This window comes from Rhinolophus ferrumequinum, chromosome 6 (genome assembly GCF_004115265.2).
Source record: "Rhinolophus ferrumequinum isolate MPI-CBG mRhiFer1 chromosome 6, mRhiFer1_v1.p, whole genome shotgun sequence".
Classification (NCBI taxonomy): Eukaryota; Metazoa; Chordata; class Mammalia; order Chiroptera; family Rhinolophidae; genus Rhinolophus; species Rhinolophus ferrumequinum.
Window position 1 is genome coordinate 44039188 of NC_046289.1, and position 13781 is coordinate 44052968.

Here is a 13781-nt window from a genome sequence, read left to right on the forward strand (position 1 = left end):
AGCATTTAACTAGTCTGTGGAATCACCAAAGTCACACATTTGTATTTCATAGCTTGTAAACACATACACGTTGTGTGTGACTTAGCACAGCAGCAACACTGCACAAATCTAACTCAACTGATTTTACTTCACTCCTTGATACATGCAGAGTCTACTAACATACTCTACCTTCTGCACACTGACGAGTAAAGAAGCGCTGGAAGGAAAAGGCACTACGGGTTGCTTTATCTTTCCTTTTTCATGTATGACCTCATTTTTAGTGTGAGTGGTTGGCTAATACAGGGAAGTAACACGCGGAAGAAAGCTTATGATAAGGTTCCTTGGTCAACGATGTTTCTTAGAATGACATCGCCTTCTTTCTGCATCCAAAACAAGTTCTGTTGCAAATGAAGTGTCAGGACAGTCAGAGCAGAAAGGAACAACATGCATCTCTCTTCCACTCCTGCGTATGCTCTGCTGCCTCATCTGGCTTCCCTTACAAAACACTAGCTCAAAGAAAACTAAGAATGTCAAGATGCTGACCAGACATTAAACCAAGCACAGGGCTCTCCTGAGCGCAGGGCTCTGTATGACTGACGGCACATGTCCTGTGCTTGTGAAGGTGGCCTTAATGCCAAGGACAGGCTCAAGACACACTCACACAGTTGTCCTCTCCTTTGCTGGCTGGCTGGTCTGAGGCCAAACAAGCTCAAGTCTCCACACTCAGAGGCTCTGGGTCCCTTCGAGATATGTTGGCTAACGGTTCCAATACTGAAACACGAAAAAGATCTGGATTAAAACGCTTATCTACCTCAGCACTTAATGGACTGGAAGACTTCACTGGCGTTTTTTAAATCTTTCTGAGGTTGCCATGCTATGTGACAGTACCTTTGTCCACAAAGTACAGCACGTTAGGTCAGCAACCAGCCATCTTTGGATCTGGTTAACACCAAAGGTAAGGGAAAAATGGATGAGCTGTTTACCGGCTCTCAGCAAGGTGCCAGACACTACGCTAAGCTAAGGTTTGCACATGCATTAACTCAACTTATAACAACCCTAAGAGACAGCTATCGTTATCCCCATTTTACTGCTGGAGAAACTGAGGCTCAGAGAAGTGACATGACTTGCTGCCGTCTATGGACTTATCTCCATCCTACTGAGGCCCCTCGGATACTGTCATTTATAACACAAATACATATTTGTTTTCTGTTCATGGTTCCTGGCACCTAGCTCCTAAAATTCTTATAATTTCCTACATAAGAGCCATCGGAGCATCTTTGTTGTAATGTTTAATTTTGTTCCCAGTTCCTGAAATATCTCCAGAGCAATAAAGGTGAAATGGATATCTTTTGTTACTCAAAACAAGCCCCTTTCAACCACACCTGAGTCTATGTAAATGGAGGGACTTTTGGAAAGCCCCTAAAGATGGGGGCTGGTTGCCAGGGAAACCAACCATTGATTACAAGGTTGGACCTTTCATCCTCAGCCCTCCACCTCCGCCCCCACCTCCAGGACATTGAATCAATCACCAACTGTCAATGATTTCAGGAATCAGGTCTAAATAATGAAGCCTCCATAAAAACCCAAAAGGATGGGATTCGGTGAACATGTGGAGATATGGGGAGAGGTGTGTATCCAGGGAGGGCAGAGAAGCTCTGTGCCCCTTCCCACATACCTTGCCCTCGTCATTTCCTCCACCTTGCTGTTCCTGACTTATATCCTTTTACAATAAATCAGTAAAATGTTTTCCAGAGTCCTGTGAGCTGCTCCAGCAAATCAACTGAACCCTAGAAAGGGGTTGATGGGAACCTCTGAAGCAACAGCTGGTGGGTCAAAAGCTCCGTAACAACCTGGACTTGCAACTGGCATCTGAAGTGGGGTGCGGGCAGTCTTACAAGGTAAGACTCCAGGTAGTGTCAAAAGTGAGCTGAATTGTAGGACACCCAGCTGGTATCCAGAGAATATGGGAAATCTTTCTCTCTCTCTCTCTCTCTCTCTCTCCCTCAATCACACACACACACACACACACACACACACACACACACACACACACGGTTACAGAAGTGTCAGAAGTGAAGTATTCTGTGAGTACTGAGAGTAGAGGACACACACGGAAGTGCTTTTAAACAACTCTCATGCAGCCAGCTCTGCCATGTGCCCAGAGGCTGGGTGGCACAGCTCAGTTAAAACTCAAGTGCACTGAAGTCCAGAAAAGGAAAGAAAAAAGAGCGATTCTGACTCCCAAAGTTCTGGTACTTCAAGGCAGTCGCAACCTGCGGGGGTTTAAATAAAGAATTAATGAAAACGCTTCTTCGCCACACCTATTAAATGGACATGGCCACATCCTTACCTAGGTCAGTGCAGCCCCATGTTTCTCTAAATGCCTGTAACGCAGATCCAGGTAATTAAGAGCCTCCCATGGTCCCCGGCCACATAAGAAATGTGTATTTATTGTGTGAAAAGCTCAGATCCTGCCTCCAGCAGTTATTCATAGTCATTAGGACCTGCCCTGGCAGGTCCTGAGTCCCTGCCCTGCCTTGCCACAGCCTTCTCCTCAGGGTAGCAATTTTGAGCAGAGCTTCGACAATAAGATTATTTTGTGCTGAGTCTACCTTAGAAGGTAGCCAGGTAAACGCCCTCAGCCCTGCCCGGGAGGGGCCGCCAGGTAGGCTGATGGCACCAACTGAACCCCAAATAGAGGGTGAATGGGAGCAACTGGAGCTCTTGTCCCAGAGGCTTCACCTCCTATCCTGATGTCACTTCTAGTTGCAACCCAAACACTAGAATGATATTTATTGGTTGGAGGATGACATGTGTTCTGACCTGCCCAAGGCTCACGCTAACTTCACTGGACCCGTCTCCTTGCAGGCCACCCACGCCAGCCACCTCATGCCGTCCTATAGCATCCCCCCCCCACCTTAGTACCCCCCACAGGATGGGTGGGAAAGGACTGGGAAAACTACTAAGTGTTGGGTATGTCTGGGCCTGGGGAGCATCCTGGAGTCATGCAATGAGCCCTGGACCAGAAACACTGCGATCTGGGCTCCCGTGCCTTGCCTGTGTAACCTCAGGTATACCACTGACTTCTACGAGCCTCTGTTTTCTTTTAGGTAACCAGCCTCCCAGCCAGCTCCAGCGGGCTCCTACCAGAATTGTGAACCCCACATATCAAGTCAGCAGGAGCCTGTACCCAGTTCCTCTTTCCCTTCTTAGCAGCCGCCACTCTCTGGATGGCTCTGAGGCACAGTGTGCCTGTTTGTCTCTTCAGGACCGGGTTTGCTCACATCCTTCCTCTTCAGCTATCTGAGCCTCAGTTACTTCTCGTAAGACTCCCTGCTCAGTAGGGTTGCTGGGAGGATTGAAAGAGAAAGATGTGTGGAAGCCCCCTGGCCTGGTGCCCTCCTACAGGTCGCTGTGAGGAGGACGACACACCAAGATGCCTGCCTCTGCTGACAAGACCGGACTAAGAACCTCCACGACGGGGGATGAGAGGCTTACAGACGTGGGTAGGCTGATGAAGTGCCCCTGCAGAGGTGTGGACCTGACAGGCTTTCTATTCATGAGGCTCACTAAGGCCTTCTAGACAGACTTCACATCCATCAATCCACCTGAGCTGCACCAGGGTCAGCAAGGGAGGCAAGGTAGAGGTTTTACAGGTACAGAAAGTGTTGCTCAGACAAATTAAGGGATATAAGCGCAGGAATACAGCCAGCCTGGGAAGCCAGGGGTCCTGGGACCAGGGTTCTTTCCACTCCACCACGAAAGAGTGACAAGATCGTAGCCATCACAGGGTCAGGTTGGAACACTAATAAAACACATAGCTGGGAAGGGAAGCTCGACTACAGATACCAAGATTCTTATTGACTCGAAGCTCGCTCGTCAGCCTCCGAAGCACTCTTCATTGCCGTTCAGACCACACATCTCAGGAACTAGCACCAGGGCCAATTCTGCATGGCCCAGAAGCTGGCTGCTATGGCCACACTTCCTTCCCCAAAGCTTCAAGAGAAGACCCAACAACACACACGGAACAGCATGCCCACTATTTCATTTAATCTTCACACCTCTACCCTGGTTTGGTAATTTTCACCGTTTAACAGAAGAAAGAACCCAAAGGAGGTTAACAGCAGGGGGAGGCTGGACTCTAGAGGTGTACAGCCCTGGAGTCTTGTGCCTTTTTCACTGCACCACACAGTTCTAGATAAAGACCCTCGCTCACCAGCACCCTCAGCATCCCACCCCTCCTTTGACAAGGTGCAGCATCGTCCGTAACAGTGGTCTGCAAACATCAATGCCCATCCTCATCCGAGGAGGGCATTTAAAACAGACTGCCGCGCCCCAGCCCTGGGTTTCTGATTCAGGAGGTCTGAGTGGGGCCTAAGACTCTGCGTTCCTAACAAGTTCCCCAGGGACGTTGACACTGCTGGTCGGGGACCACGCTGTGAGCAGTGCTGACCTATCATTATTTTAAGATTCACCCAACAGTTGTGGAACGGTGAGGTTAACTCTGGCACCTTCACTTGAGATAACATGTATAATTATGAAGACCATGTGGAAACATGGGGAGGGATGCTTATGACGACATCAACTCAGAACAGCAGGTTGGTACCCTGTGCTGGTCCGGGTACTATTTGCCCTGCAGTCTGTGCCTCATCCTGCCATGCCCTGCTCTGTATACCCAGACTTTCTAGGCCCCAGGTCAAGGAACATCTGGCAGGGTTTGGATAATGGCAGGAACTCCTGGGAGAGTGTAAGGTAGGAAGAATGGACAGGCCAGGGCATTTCTCTCTGCTCTCCCTCTCCGTCTTGGGTGGGCATTTTAGAAGCAGCTGCAGCTGCTCTAGATAGGCCCACGGGTGACCCTGACCTTGGACTCTGGGAACATCAGCTCTTCCATGTGTCCCTCCAGCCTACACGTGGCAGTGACTTTCTGCCCTGAAGTCTGGGTCACCTCAACTTCCCATGTTTGGCTTCTCAGCTCCTTTTTCACCTGTGTAACCAAGGTCCCGTATTAAATTCCCTTTGTGGTAAATACTTGATGGAGTTCCCGCTTTCCTGGTTAGACTGACTGATACACTCTGATTACAGCCATACAGAAACACTCACACAAACAGACAGTTCTGGAAGGGAATAGGGAAAAATTAAACAAGGTGAAAACACGAAGGTTTTAAAAAAAAAAAAGGTAGGAGAATACCAGTTATTTATTAATTAATATATAAAACTGGTACCAAGCATTTGATTTAAGAGAAAACAAGGAAACTCCTCTTGAGGAAAAGGTTGGGGATCCATGAGTCCATGACAACAAATCTAAGGAGACCAATCCTTATACTTCCATTTCTAAAAACACCTTATTTTGGAGAAACTCTGGCCACAGCCACAACGATACCAACAGTTCCCCTGAAAGTACCGGTGGTTATCTGGGGGTAAGTGACTCACCACTGAAGAGGTCACATCATGTGTTGTTACAACGCCTTGGGTGCAGGGCAGGTTACTGGGCAGGTCACTGGGCAAAACCCCAAACCACCTGAAGCCCTTGTCACTGTGAAGGCAGCTCCCATCTCAGCTCAGGCTCTGACCTGGAATGCATCCGGGAAACCCCCTCCAAGAAGACAGAGGCCCTGAGACTACTGGGGGAGCAGGAATAATAAATGAGGATGTTCAAAAACTCAGAGGATTTTGTTCAGCCACACCCATCAAGCATCGTAGCAGCAATGCATGTAGCCCGGGTGCTGAGGGAAGGAGCTTTATTTTTCCACCATTTAGGGTTTTTCTCTCCCAAGAGGAACAATTAAAATCAAAAGAAATAGACTCCACGAAACCAGATGGTAACAATACAAGAAATTATTCTGGATTCCTGCACTGAACTCAACACTGAAACACTGGCAGATAACCAAATGCTCAAGTGGGAAACGAGGGTCTTGGCCTTGGACCAACCACCATTTGGTGGTCTGTTCATAATCCTGTAGCCTGACAACACTGCACGAAATAGACCAGGAGGCTTACCACTGTAATGGGTACTTGCAGCCCCAAGCCAAAGATGATTTAAAGCCCTAGGGAAATGGGGGTGGGGAATGCAGTAAAGAGAAGCGTCGAGGGCTATAAGAGAAACGTACGTCTGCTTTCCCAATGCTTGAGCGGAATATCTTAGCGTCTGATCCATTAAGCATACTTAGAAAGTTAGCACTCGACTTACAACGGTTCACATCACACAAGCACCAAAAAGTATAGATTGCCCTGTCCCTCTCCCACACATTCTCCTCCCCACAAGAAGTTAGTATCAAAGGCCTCACACTTTCATCCCTGGGAGCTAGGGGACGTTACCACATAAGACAACCGACTGGACTACTCGACTGACTATTCGGGGAAATGGCAATTGGCCAGAGTGTGAACTAACAAGAAAAATTACCCCAGGTTCATGCACAACACAAGCCAACAAACAAACCAGCCGGCATGAGATCAAGAGACGTGGTCCTGACTCCTGCTTTGCCACTAATTCACTCTGGTCTCAGGCCAGTCCCTGTACTTCTCAGGGCCTCAGTTTCCCCATCTGTTAAGGGGGTTGGATTAGATGATCTATCAAGTCACTGCTGACCAGAGGAGTAACAATTATATGACCCATGCTGTGGCAGGGACCCCGCCCCAAGCTTCTCAAGGATACACCGACGACCCCCAAGTTGAAGTTCAAGAGTTGAAATGACTGTCCCAACAACCTTCAGCTACTAAGTAGCAAAGCTGGAATTTCCACAATATGTGTCAGACTCGACTCCCTGATCTTCCTCCTACACCAGAAGCGCCAGGATCAGAGAAGTGCTGTATTCCTAGATACACCCTTCAAAGTCCACCTATCGGTGATGCAAAATAGGAAGGCCCCACCCTGAGCAGGGTGAACCCTGACTCCAGCCACTTCCATGCAGCCTGTCACCACTCCCTCAAGGTGGCCCTTCACTTGACCTGGGTGTGCCCCCTCCTTGCACACTGGTCCAGGCTTCCACGCTGGGCAGGGCACACATTAGCAGGTCCCCTGGGAGAGACTCATGCTCAGGGACCAGGATCCTGCGTGGCTTCAGAGGCAAGAACAGCAGGACCTAATGCCTCCAAATGCCAGTGACACCACCGATTGCTCCACGGGACTCACGCTTCCCCATCCCAGCATCCAGCCGGTGCCACGCCCTCCCTATTGGGCCACTGGCCAGCTGGGTGCCCTGGGCCAAGTCACTCAGCATCTCCAGGTCTCCATTTGCTCATCTACTTCCAAGGATTGTCATGGAGATGAGATGAAATGGAATATGAGAAAGTACTCTGCAAACTGCAAGACGTTGTACATAGGGAAGGTCACAGTGGCGGTGTTTCCCCTTCCAGGTGGCAGCAGTTGAGAAAGAGCCCTTATTTTCTGAGGATGTATTGACAATGCTCGTGCACACACATCACGGGCATTTAGTTTTGAGGCAACGCAGTGTAGGAAAAGAACTACTCTGTCGAAGAACCGGACGAATGACCTCAATCCCTGCTTCTCCTCTGACATAGAAATTGTCCCTGGTCACCTACAAAGAAAGGGGTAAGTCCATCCAGGGCTGCTGTAAAGGTAGAACAATGGGAAATTGCTCTGCAAACCACGAAGTGTTCTATACATCATCCCACCATGAGCCGAAGATGAAGAATGTCACAGACAGAAGGAAACTTGGCTCGTTTTCCTGCTCTTCTAGATCACCAAGAGACTCCAAGGGAAAAGAAAGAGAGGAAAAGGATAGTTCGTTGAAAAAAATAGCAATCATCATTTGGCAGGGAGCGTTGAGGGGACGGGGTGGGAGGCGAGTTCAGGTTTTCGGGGTGTCTCTCTCATCCCTCTGAGGTCTCCTAGCTTGGCTTCTTCAGAACGAAGAAACAAGCAGCCATCTCCTTCCCCCCAAAAGCCCACTTTGCAAGAGAAAGCTGTTGAGTATGCTTGCACTCAGAACTTTGTGGTTTATGTCAAATGCTTTATTTTGGTGTATCCCGGGAACTCTGCAGGTCAGGGTGCCAAGGGGGAAGGGCCCTCCCTTCTAGGGGTTCACTGGGCTCCCTTTGTCCAGAGAAAGGTGGTCCTGACAAAGGAATGAGGTCAGCCCATGCTCTGGGTGCTGATGGACTCCAGGTGTGAAGTGCTTCCGTCAGCTGCTCCCTCCGTTAAGTGGGGGTTCTGGAATAGCCTTCCTAGCAGTGCTGCACTAAAAAATGGTATGAAAAAGAAGCAAAATACCGGTGTTTCCTTCTCTACTGTCCCCACCACATGGCCCAACAGCTTTGCTGCTTTCGTGGGGTTTTCTCCCCCAACTTTTCCTGCTCGCCTCTCTCTTCCAGATGTTTTCACACTCACCTGGCCTGGGCTTTACTCTCCTGCGCCAGTGTTGCTACGGTGGCTTCCCCAGCCCCTGCCTAACCCACCTGACAAGTAAAGCTAAGAAAGAACAGTGTGATCAATCCACCAAGTCTATTGGGAGAGGCCACTTCCACGTAGCAATGGCTAGACCTCGTGTGCCCAGCCTCCCAGCCACATCCTCTGCCATTAGCTCCAGGTGAGGGCTCCGGGTGAGGGCTCCAGGCACTCCTGATTTCCAGAGCAGAGGCATCAACACTTGGCAAACGGGGGACAGGGAAAACAAACACCAGGCCAGAATTACACACAGATGATTCCCCCCTGTGATAAAGGTGATAATGGGGATAAACTAACAATCCCCTCCCCCTTCAAGCTCCAGGTTTCTATTTTTACTCATCTAGAGGAGCTCGGGTAATCACGTCTGAGCTATCAACCAGCCCAGCCAGAGTAACTCTAAGAACTCTGATCTAAATAGTGGCTTCCAAAGGGCCTGGCCTGCTCCGCCTGTTTCGGGCAGGGCTGGCATCGCAGCAAAACAATTTCAAAGCACGGAGACCATAAACACAAAATTAAAAGGTAAAGTAAAAAGGGAGGAGATGTTTACTGGAAACTCAACTTCTGCTGCCCAGAAAATATAGGTCTTTTTTTAAACAAACACACACTCACACACACACACGCATAATGCCTCTGCCGCCCACCTTAAGAAATATGTACTTTGCTCTATATATGGCTTTCTTATCTGCCCGATTATGCCCAGCTCATGACTGTGAAGCCTGGAATAATTACCCGCAGAGAAGTAACAGCCTTGGCCCCAGCCGGGGCCAAAGAAAGCCAGTCCTGCCTTTATTGAGGATCACCCCACTTGCTCACAGGACAAACTGGAGTCTTCTGATGCACAGATAATCGTTACCATCCATACCTGAAATGCAGCCATCGCTGAGAGGGTGCCAGGTGGCTACTGGAACCAAGAACAATCATATTACACGGTATTTCTGGGTCCAGAACGAAAGGCTTTTCCCACGGAAACGACACAGGAAATTAAGATGGGCAGATGGTGATCATCAAAGCAGGGACCTGGCAAAGACCACCCCTCCCTTGCAGGAAAAGGAAAAAGCTAGAGGAAAATTTACTCCTGAAAGCAGAGGCTTTCGATGGAGGCAAGAACAGAAAGTCATTCCTGCTGGCAATGGGGTGCCCACTGGGGCTGTTCCCCAAAGACAATCAATATCATGTTAGAAGGGGTTAAGATACACCCCACTGGATAGCAGGCAGGTGCGTCCCTTTCACTAGCTCGGGCCCACACCGCTCCATGCATTTGTCTAATCCCCCCCAGCATTCCCCCTCCTCTGAACCCCTAAGGACTCACCATGTGACTGTAGCACAGAGGCCTTCATTACTATCGTCCCACTCTTGTATGTTCGACCCCCCAGTAAGACGTAAACTCTGAGGACAGGGGCCATAGCTTCCATTTCTGAGTGAATCCTCCATCATGAAGCTTGCTCAGCTTCATAAATATTTGTTGACTGATGGATTCCTCATTTGTCTGCAAAACAGCAACCTATAATCTGGCGTATGTCGACACCTACATCTCAAGCTTGCATCCCATTTTAAAAGCTTCTCAAGCCCCACCCCCTACTTCCACCCCCAACCTGTGAAATCCTTCCGGGTTGATCAGAACTGACAAGTTCTCTTCCCTCCTGGAGCTCGTCTCATACCCATTAAGTAGCCACCTTTCCATTCCTACCACCACAATATGTCCTCCCTCCATCTAAAAAAGATACTTGAATTCGGCTACCTTTTCCCTTAATGTTTAAAGCAAAGCTGTGCCCCCATCAGATTTCCTAGGCTATAGGGATGGGATCCTCGCAAGAAACCAACAACAACTGGGCACAAACAGGAGTGTTGAGATGATACAGCTTATGAAGTGGCGGGAGGCTCTCAACCCAAGACAGGGACACTCCCTGAGCCCCCGGAACAGCACACGTACTCTTGCAGCCCCTAGATTCCACCAAGCATTGCCAAGGATCTGACATCAAGGTGTGCTAGCGTTGGCGGAGGCCTCTGACTTAGTTTCATGAAAAATGTGTGGGTGTGTGTAATGGTCTGTTTAATCCATTCCTGCTCCACCCCTACCCTTGCTCCACCCCCCACTTAGTACTGAGTTTCCTAAGCAGAAATAACCAACTACAGATGGTTCCCCTACTTCAGAGATGTTGAGAAACCACCGACCCAGAGATAGCAGAGGACTGAGGCTCCAAACCTCAAACTATTCACCAACGGCAGTTATGATTACCAAATAAGCATAGTTCTAGAATCCAGAACTTTTTCTCTTTCCGGGTGCATGCACTTTCTTTGTCTTTTTTTTTTTTTTTTTTTTTTTTTTTTTGTAAAACCAACCACTGTCACTTTCCTCCCCGAGAACAGATGTAACACGGAACCACAGCTTTCCATAAGAGTTGGGGTTCTGATTCTCAACCCTGGCTATCCACCAGAATCACCTGGAGAACTTTAAACATACTGATTTCCCAGGTTCTACCCACAGAAATTCTGAATTAATTGGTCAGAGGTGTAGTCTGAGCATCCGAATTTTTATAAGCAGCCGGAGGTGAGAATCTTCTATGCTGAGCCCAACAATCAAATGTCAATCATTAGGAAGCAGAAGTCCCAGCTGCCACAGCCTACCCTCAGCCTCGAAACCTCTTTCCATCCTGTCCTCAACTGCGGGCCCCAGTCTCTAGCCCCCAGAGTGATTGCACAGTGATCCTGAAACTATCTGAATGAGTAAGAGAGTCAGTCATTTCTTTGAATGCAAGCGCAAGAATTAGAATTTTTGAGCAGAAGAAACTTTAAAATCCTGCTAATCCAATGCTTTTGGTTTATAGAGAAGGAAACCAGGGGCGTCGGGTAGCAAAGTGACTCACCCAAGGTCACAAAGCTGGTTCACGATGAGCCAGGCCTAGAACCCAAGTCTTCCACCTCTAGTTCTCTCTCCTGCACACCAGAGAGGAGCCCCTCTCGTCGGGTGACAGATCCCGACGAAAGCAATGGTCGTTGTTTATTTCGTGTATGCTTTCAGCAGCCATTGTCTAGTTACTTCATCCCTGGAAGGTGCCATCTCCTCATTGGCCTTAAAACAGAGGAGGGCAAAGATGGTTCTCTTTAAAGATTCCTGAGCATGCTGGTCAAATCATAATCCTCAAAGAATATACTTACTGGCTGGCTGAGGTTCATGGAAAAAGCCATTAGCAAAGAGAGCCTACCCCAGTTTTGAAAGGGTGCTCTGTTGAGCTGCAGGTCTGACAGACTGAAAGCCAGCAGTGGATTCTGGTTTCTTGTGGATAAGAGAGAGTTGATTGTTGGTTTCAAAATCTCTAACCAACCTGTGAACACGTTTCCCTTCCTTCCTGTATTTTTATGGCACCACGGTTGGAATGCAGCTGGTCCTAGAAGCACAGGCTTCCTGTGCTTTGGGCTACATGAGAATTCCTTTTTGCCTGCAGACTGATTTCCCCAAGCCCAGGAATAGGGAACAGATTCTCATCAGGTAAGCTTCATTTCCATACGAGCGTGGAAGCTCCAGGTGAGCAGGGGTATATACAACTGTCCAAATCAGCAGCGTCCTTACAGCTCCTGGACCACAGTGTGTGGTGGCATCACCACCAGCTCCTAAAGATGCTCAGTAAATATCTGATGAGTTGAACCATGACTTTAACCAAGTTAAATAAGGTCATTAAGGAATGGGCCTTCTCTGTAGGTAGATCATCAGATGTAAAGTTAGGTTTGTCCCCCAGGAAAATACATGCATCAGGAAAAGAGCAAAAGGCAAGAACCAAGGAAGAGAGGGCAGAGAGGTGTTGTGAAACATTAACGCTGATACAGATATGTGAGATTCTCTTCAAGCTTGTCATTTTGTAGATGCGAAGACTGATACCCAGAGTCAGTCAGAAGTCAAGCGGACTTTCCTGAAGTCATAAAGCCAGCCTCCATCAGAAAGTGGCCAAGAGGCCTCAGCCACACCAGAAAAACAGGATGCTAAGATACCAGGCCCTTTGTGTGCACATCTGCTTGTTCACTTGCTGATTCTACACTTCACTGAACCTGGAGCCTCTGATAACGATGACGATAAAGACCAGTGTATGTGGTAGGAGGAGTACAGGAACAAAGTGCGGTTCTGGGTGTTGCTGGGATGTTCCAATATCGATGCACAGACAGCATTTGGAGCTGAGGTTTCTCCAATTGTGGAGAACTACAGAGCTGGAAGTCATCTCCACAGTGAAACGAAAGGAGAGGAGAAGTTATTTGAACATAATTTTGATTCAGCCCAGCTGGGTAGAACAAGGTCCAACACGTGGTTCCATTTTTCCCATTCCTGAAGTTAAGGCCGATAGGCAAAAAGTAAAAATGAAAAACATAGTGGCCAAAGGATGACATTTTAAAAAGATTCTTGGATCAAAGTCCCTTTGTGAGTACTGTTATTTCACCCTCCTCCTGACAGTAACCACTTCCCACATGAGCCCCAGTAAGGCAACCGTGAAGCCCACAAAAGAGATAGAAATATGACCACACTTCCCTCTTATAAACAGGCGATGGTAAACATCTGCGACCACTGGTCCACAGCCGTGGTTAAACAAAGGGTTGGGGGCACCCTGGAATGGCTGTCATGGCTTCCATCTCCCCGTATGCTCACTCTCCCTCTGTGAGTGGTGAACTTGGGCCATTAACTTCAGAACTGAAGCTGATCAAACAGAACCAACCTCACACTGGGACAACTTAGTTCAGTTTCACGGCCAGGCTCACCTGGCCACTACTCCTGGAAACTGAAGAGTTTTCAAGGAAAGTAGCTGCTTTGGTTCCAGGCCCATGCTCAAAGGTGCCTCTCAGTGGGGGACCAGGCTAAGAGGGCAGGAGGACATGTCACATGTTTACTGAAGTGTGCAATCTGCCCCTGTCCAACCTTACCTCCTGGATCAGCAGTGGTGATAGATTCTCTTTTTTTAACAAAAGCAAAAAGTGCAACTCTTTCAATCAAGTAAGAAAAACAGGCAAACCTCAAACAAACATCTTTAATTAGTTTTGAGATGTTCCCCAGAGTCCCGAGTTATCCCAGCTCCTAGATCAATAGGAAAATAAAACACGAGGCCTTGGGACAAGCTCTGTTTTCTCCAAATTGGAGTGAAAAAGTATTTGCAGTCCTGAAGTCAGTTATTAGCTGACTGTGACAGGAAGACTCCAGGGTATTCCATGTCTGCAGAAAGTTCCATCAGAACACGACAACAAATTATATAAATCAGCCAGCACTTTGTTTCTAACCACCCAGCATTTATAGAGCTCTTATTTCTTCATCTATATGCTTTCAGAGAAAGTTTCCAGTAGATTCAAAGCCAGTGAGACGCACAAAGGCACTAAACGTGCAATTAAATTGCACATGATTTTGAAGCTAGAATACTGACCG

At 48.2% G+C, this 13781-nt stretch overlaps 1 protein-coding gene across 3 annotated transcripts in view; it reads right to left on the bottom strand.

Annotated features, from left to right (window-relative positions):
* The window catches only part of SMAD3 (SMAD family member 3), a 115660-nt gene that overhangs the window by 87116 nt on the left and 14763 nt on the right, over positions 1-13781 (bottom strand). The window contains exon 1 of one of the 3 annotated variants that reach the window (XM_033107594.1): positions 9696-9847. The exons of the other annotated variants lie outside the window; for them this stretch is intronic. Coding sequence (XP_032963485.1) covers positions 9696-9820 — 125 coding nt within the window. The 5' untranslated portion in view covers positions 9821-9847. Of the gene's footprint in view, positions 1-9695; positions 9848-13781 lie in introns of those variants that run through there. 3 annotated transcript variants of the gene reach the window in all.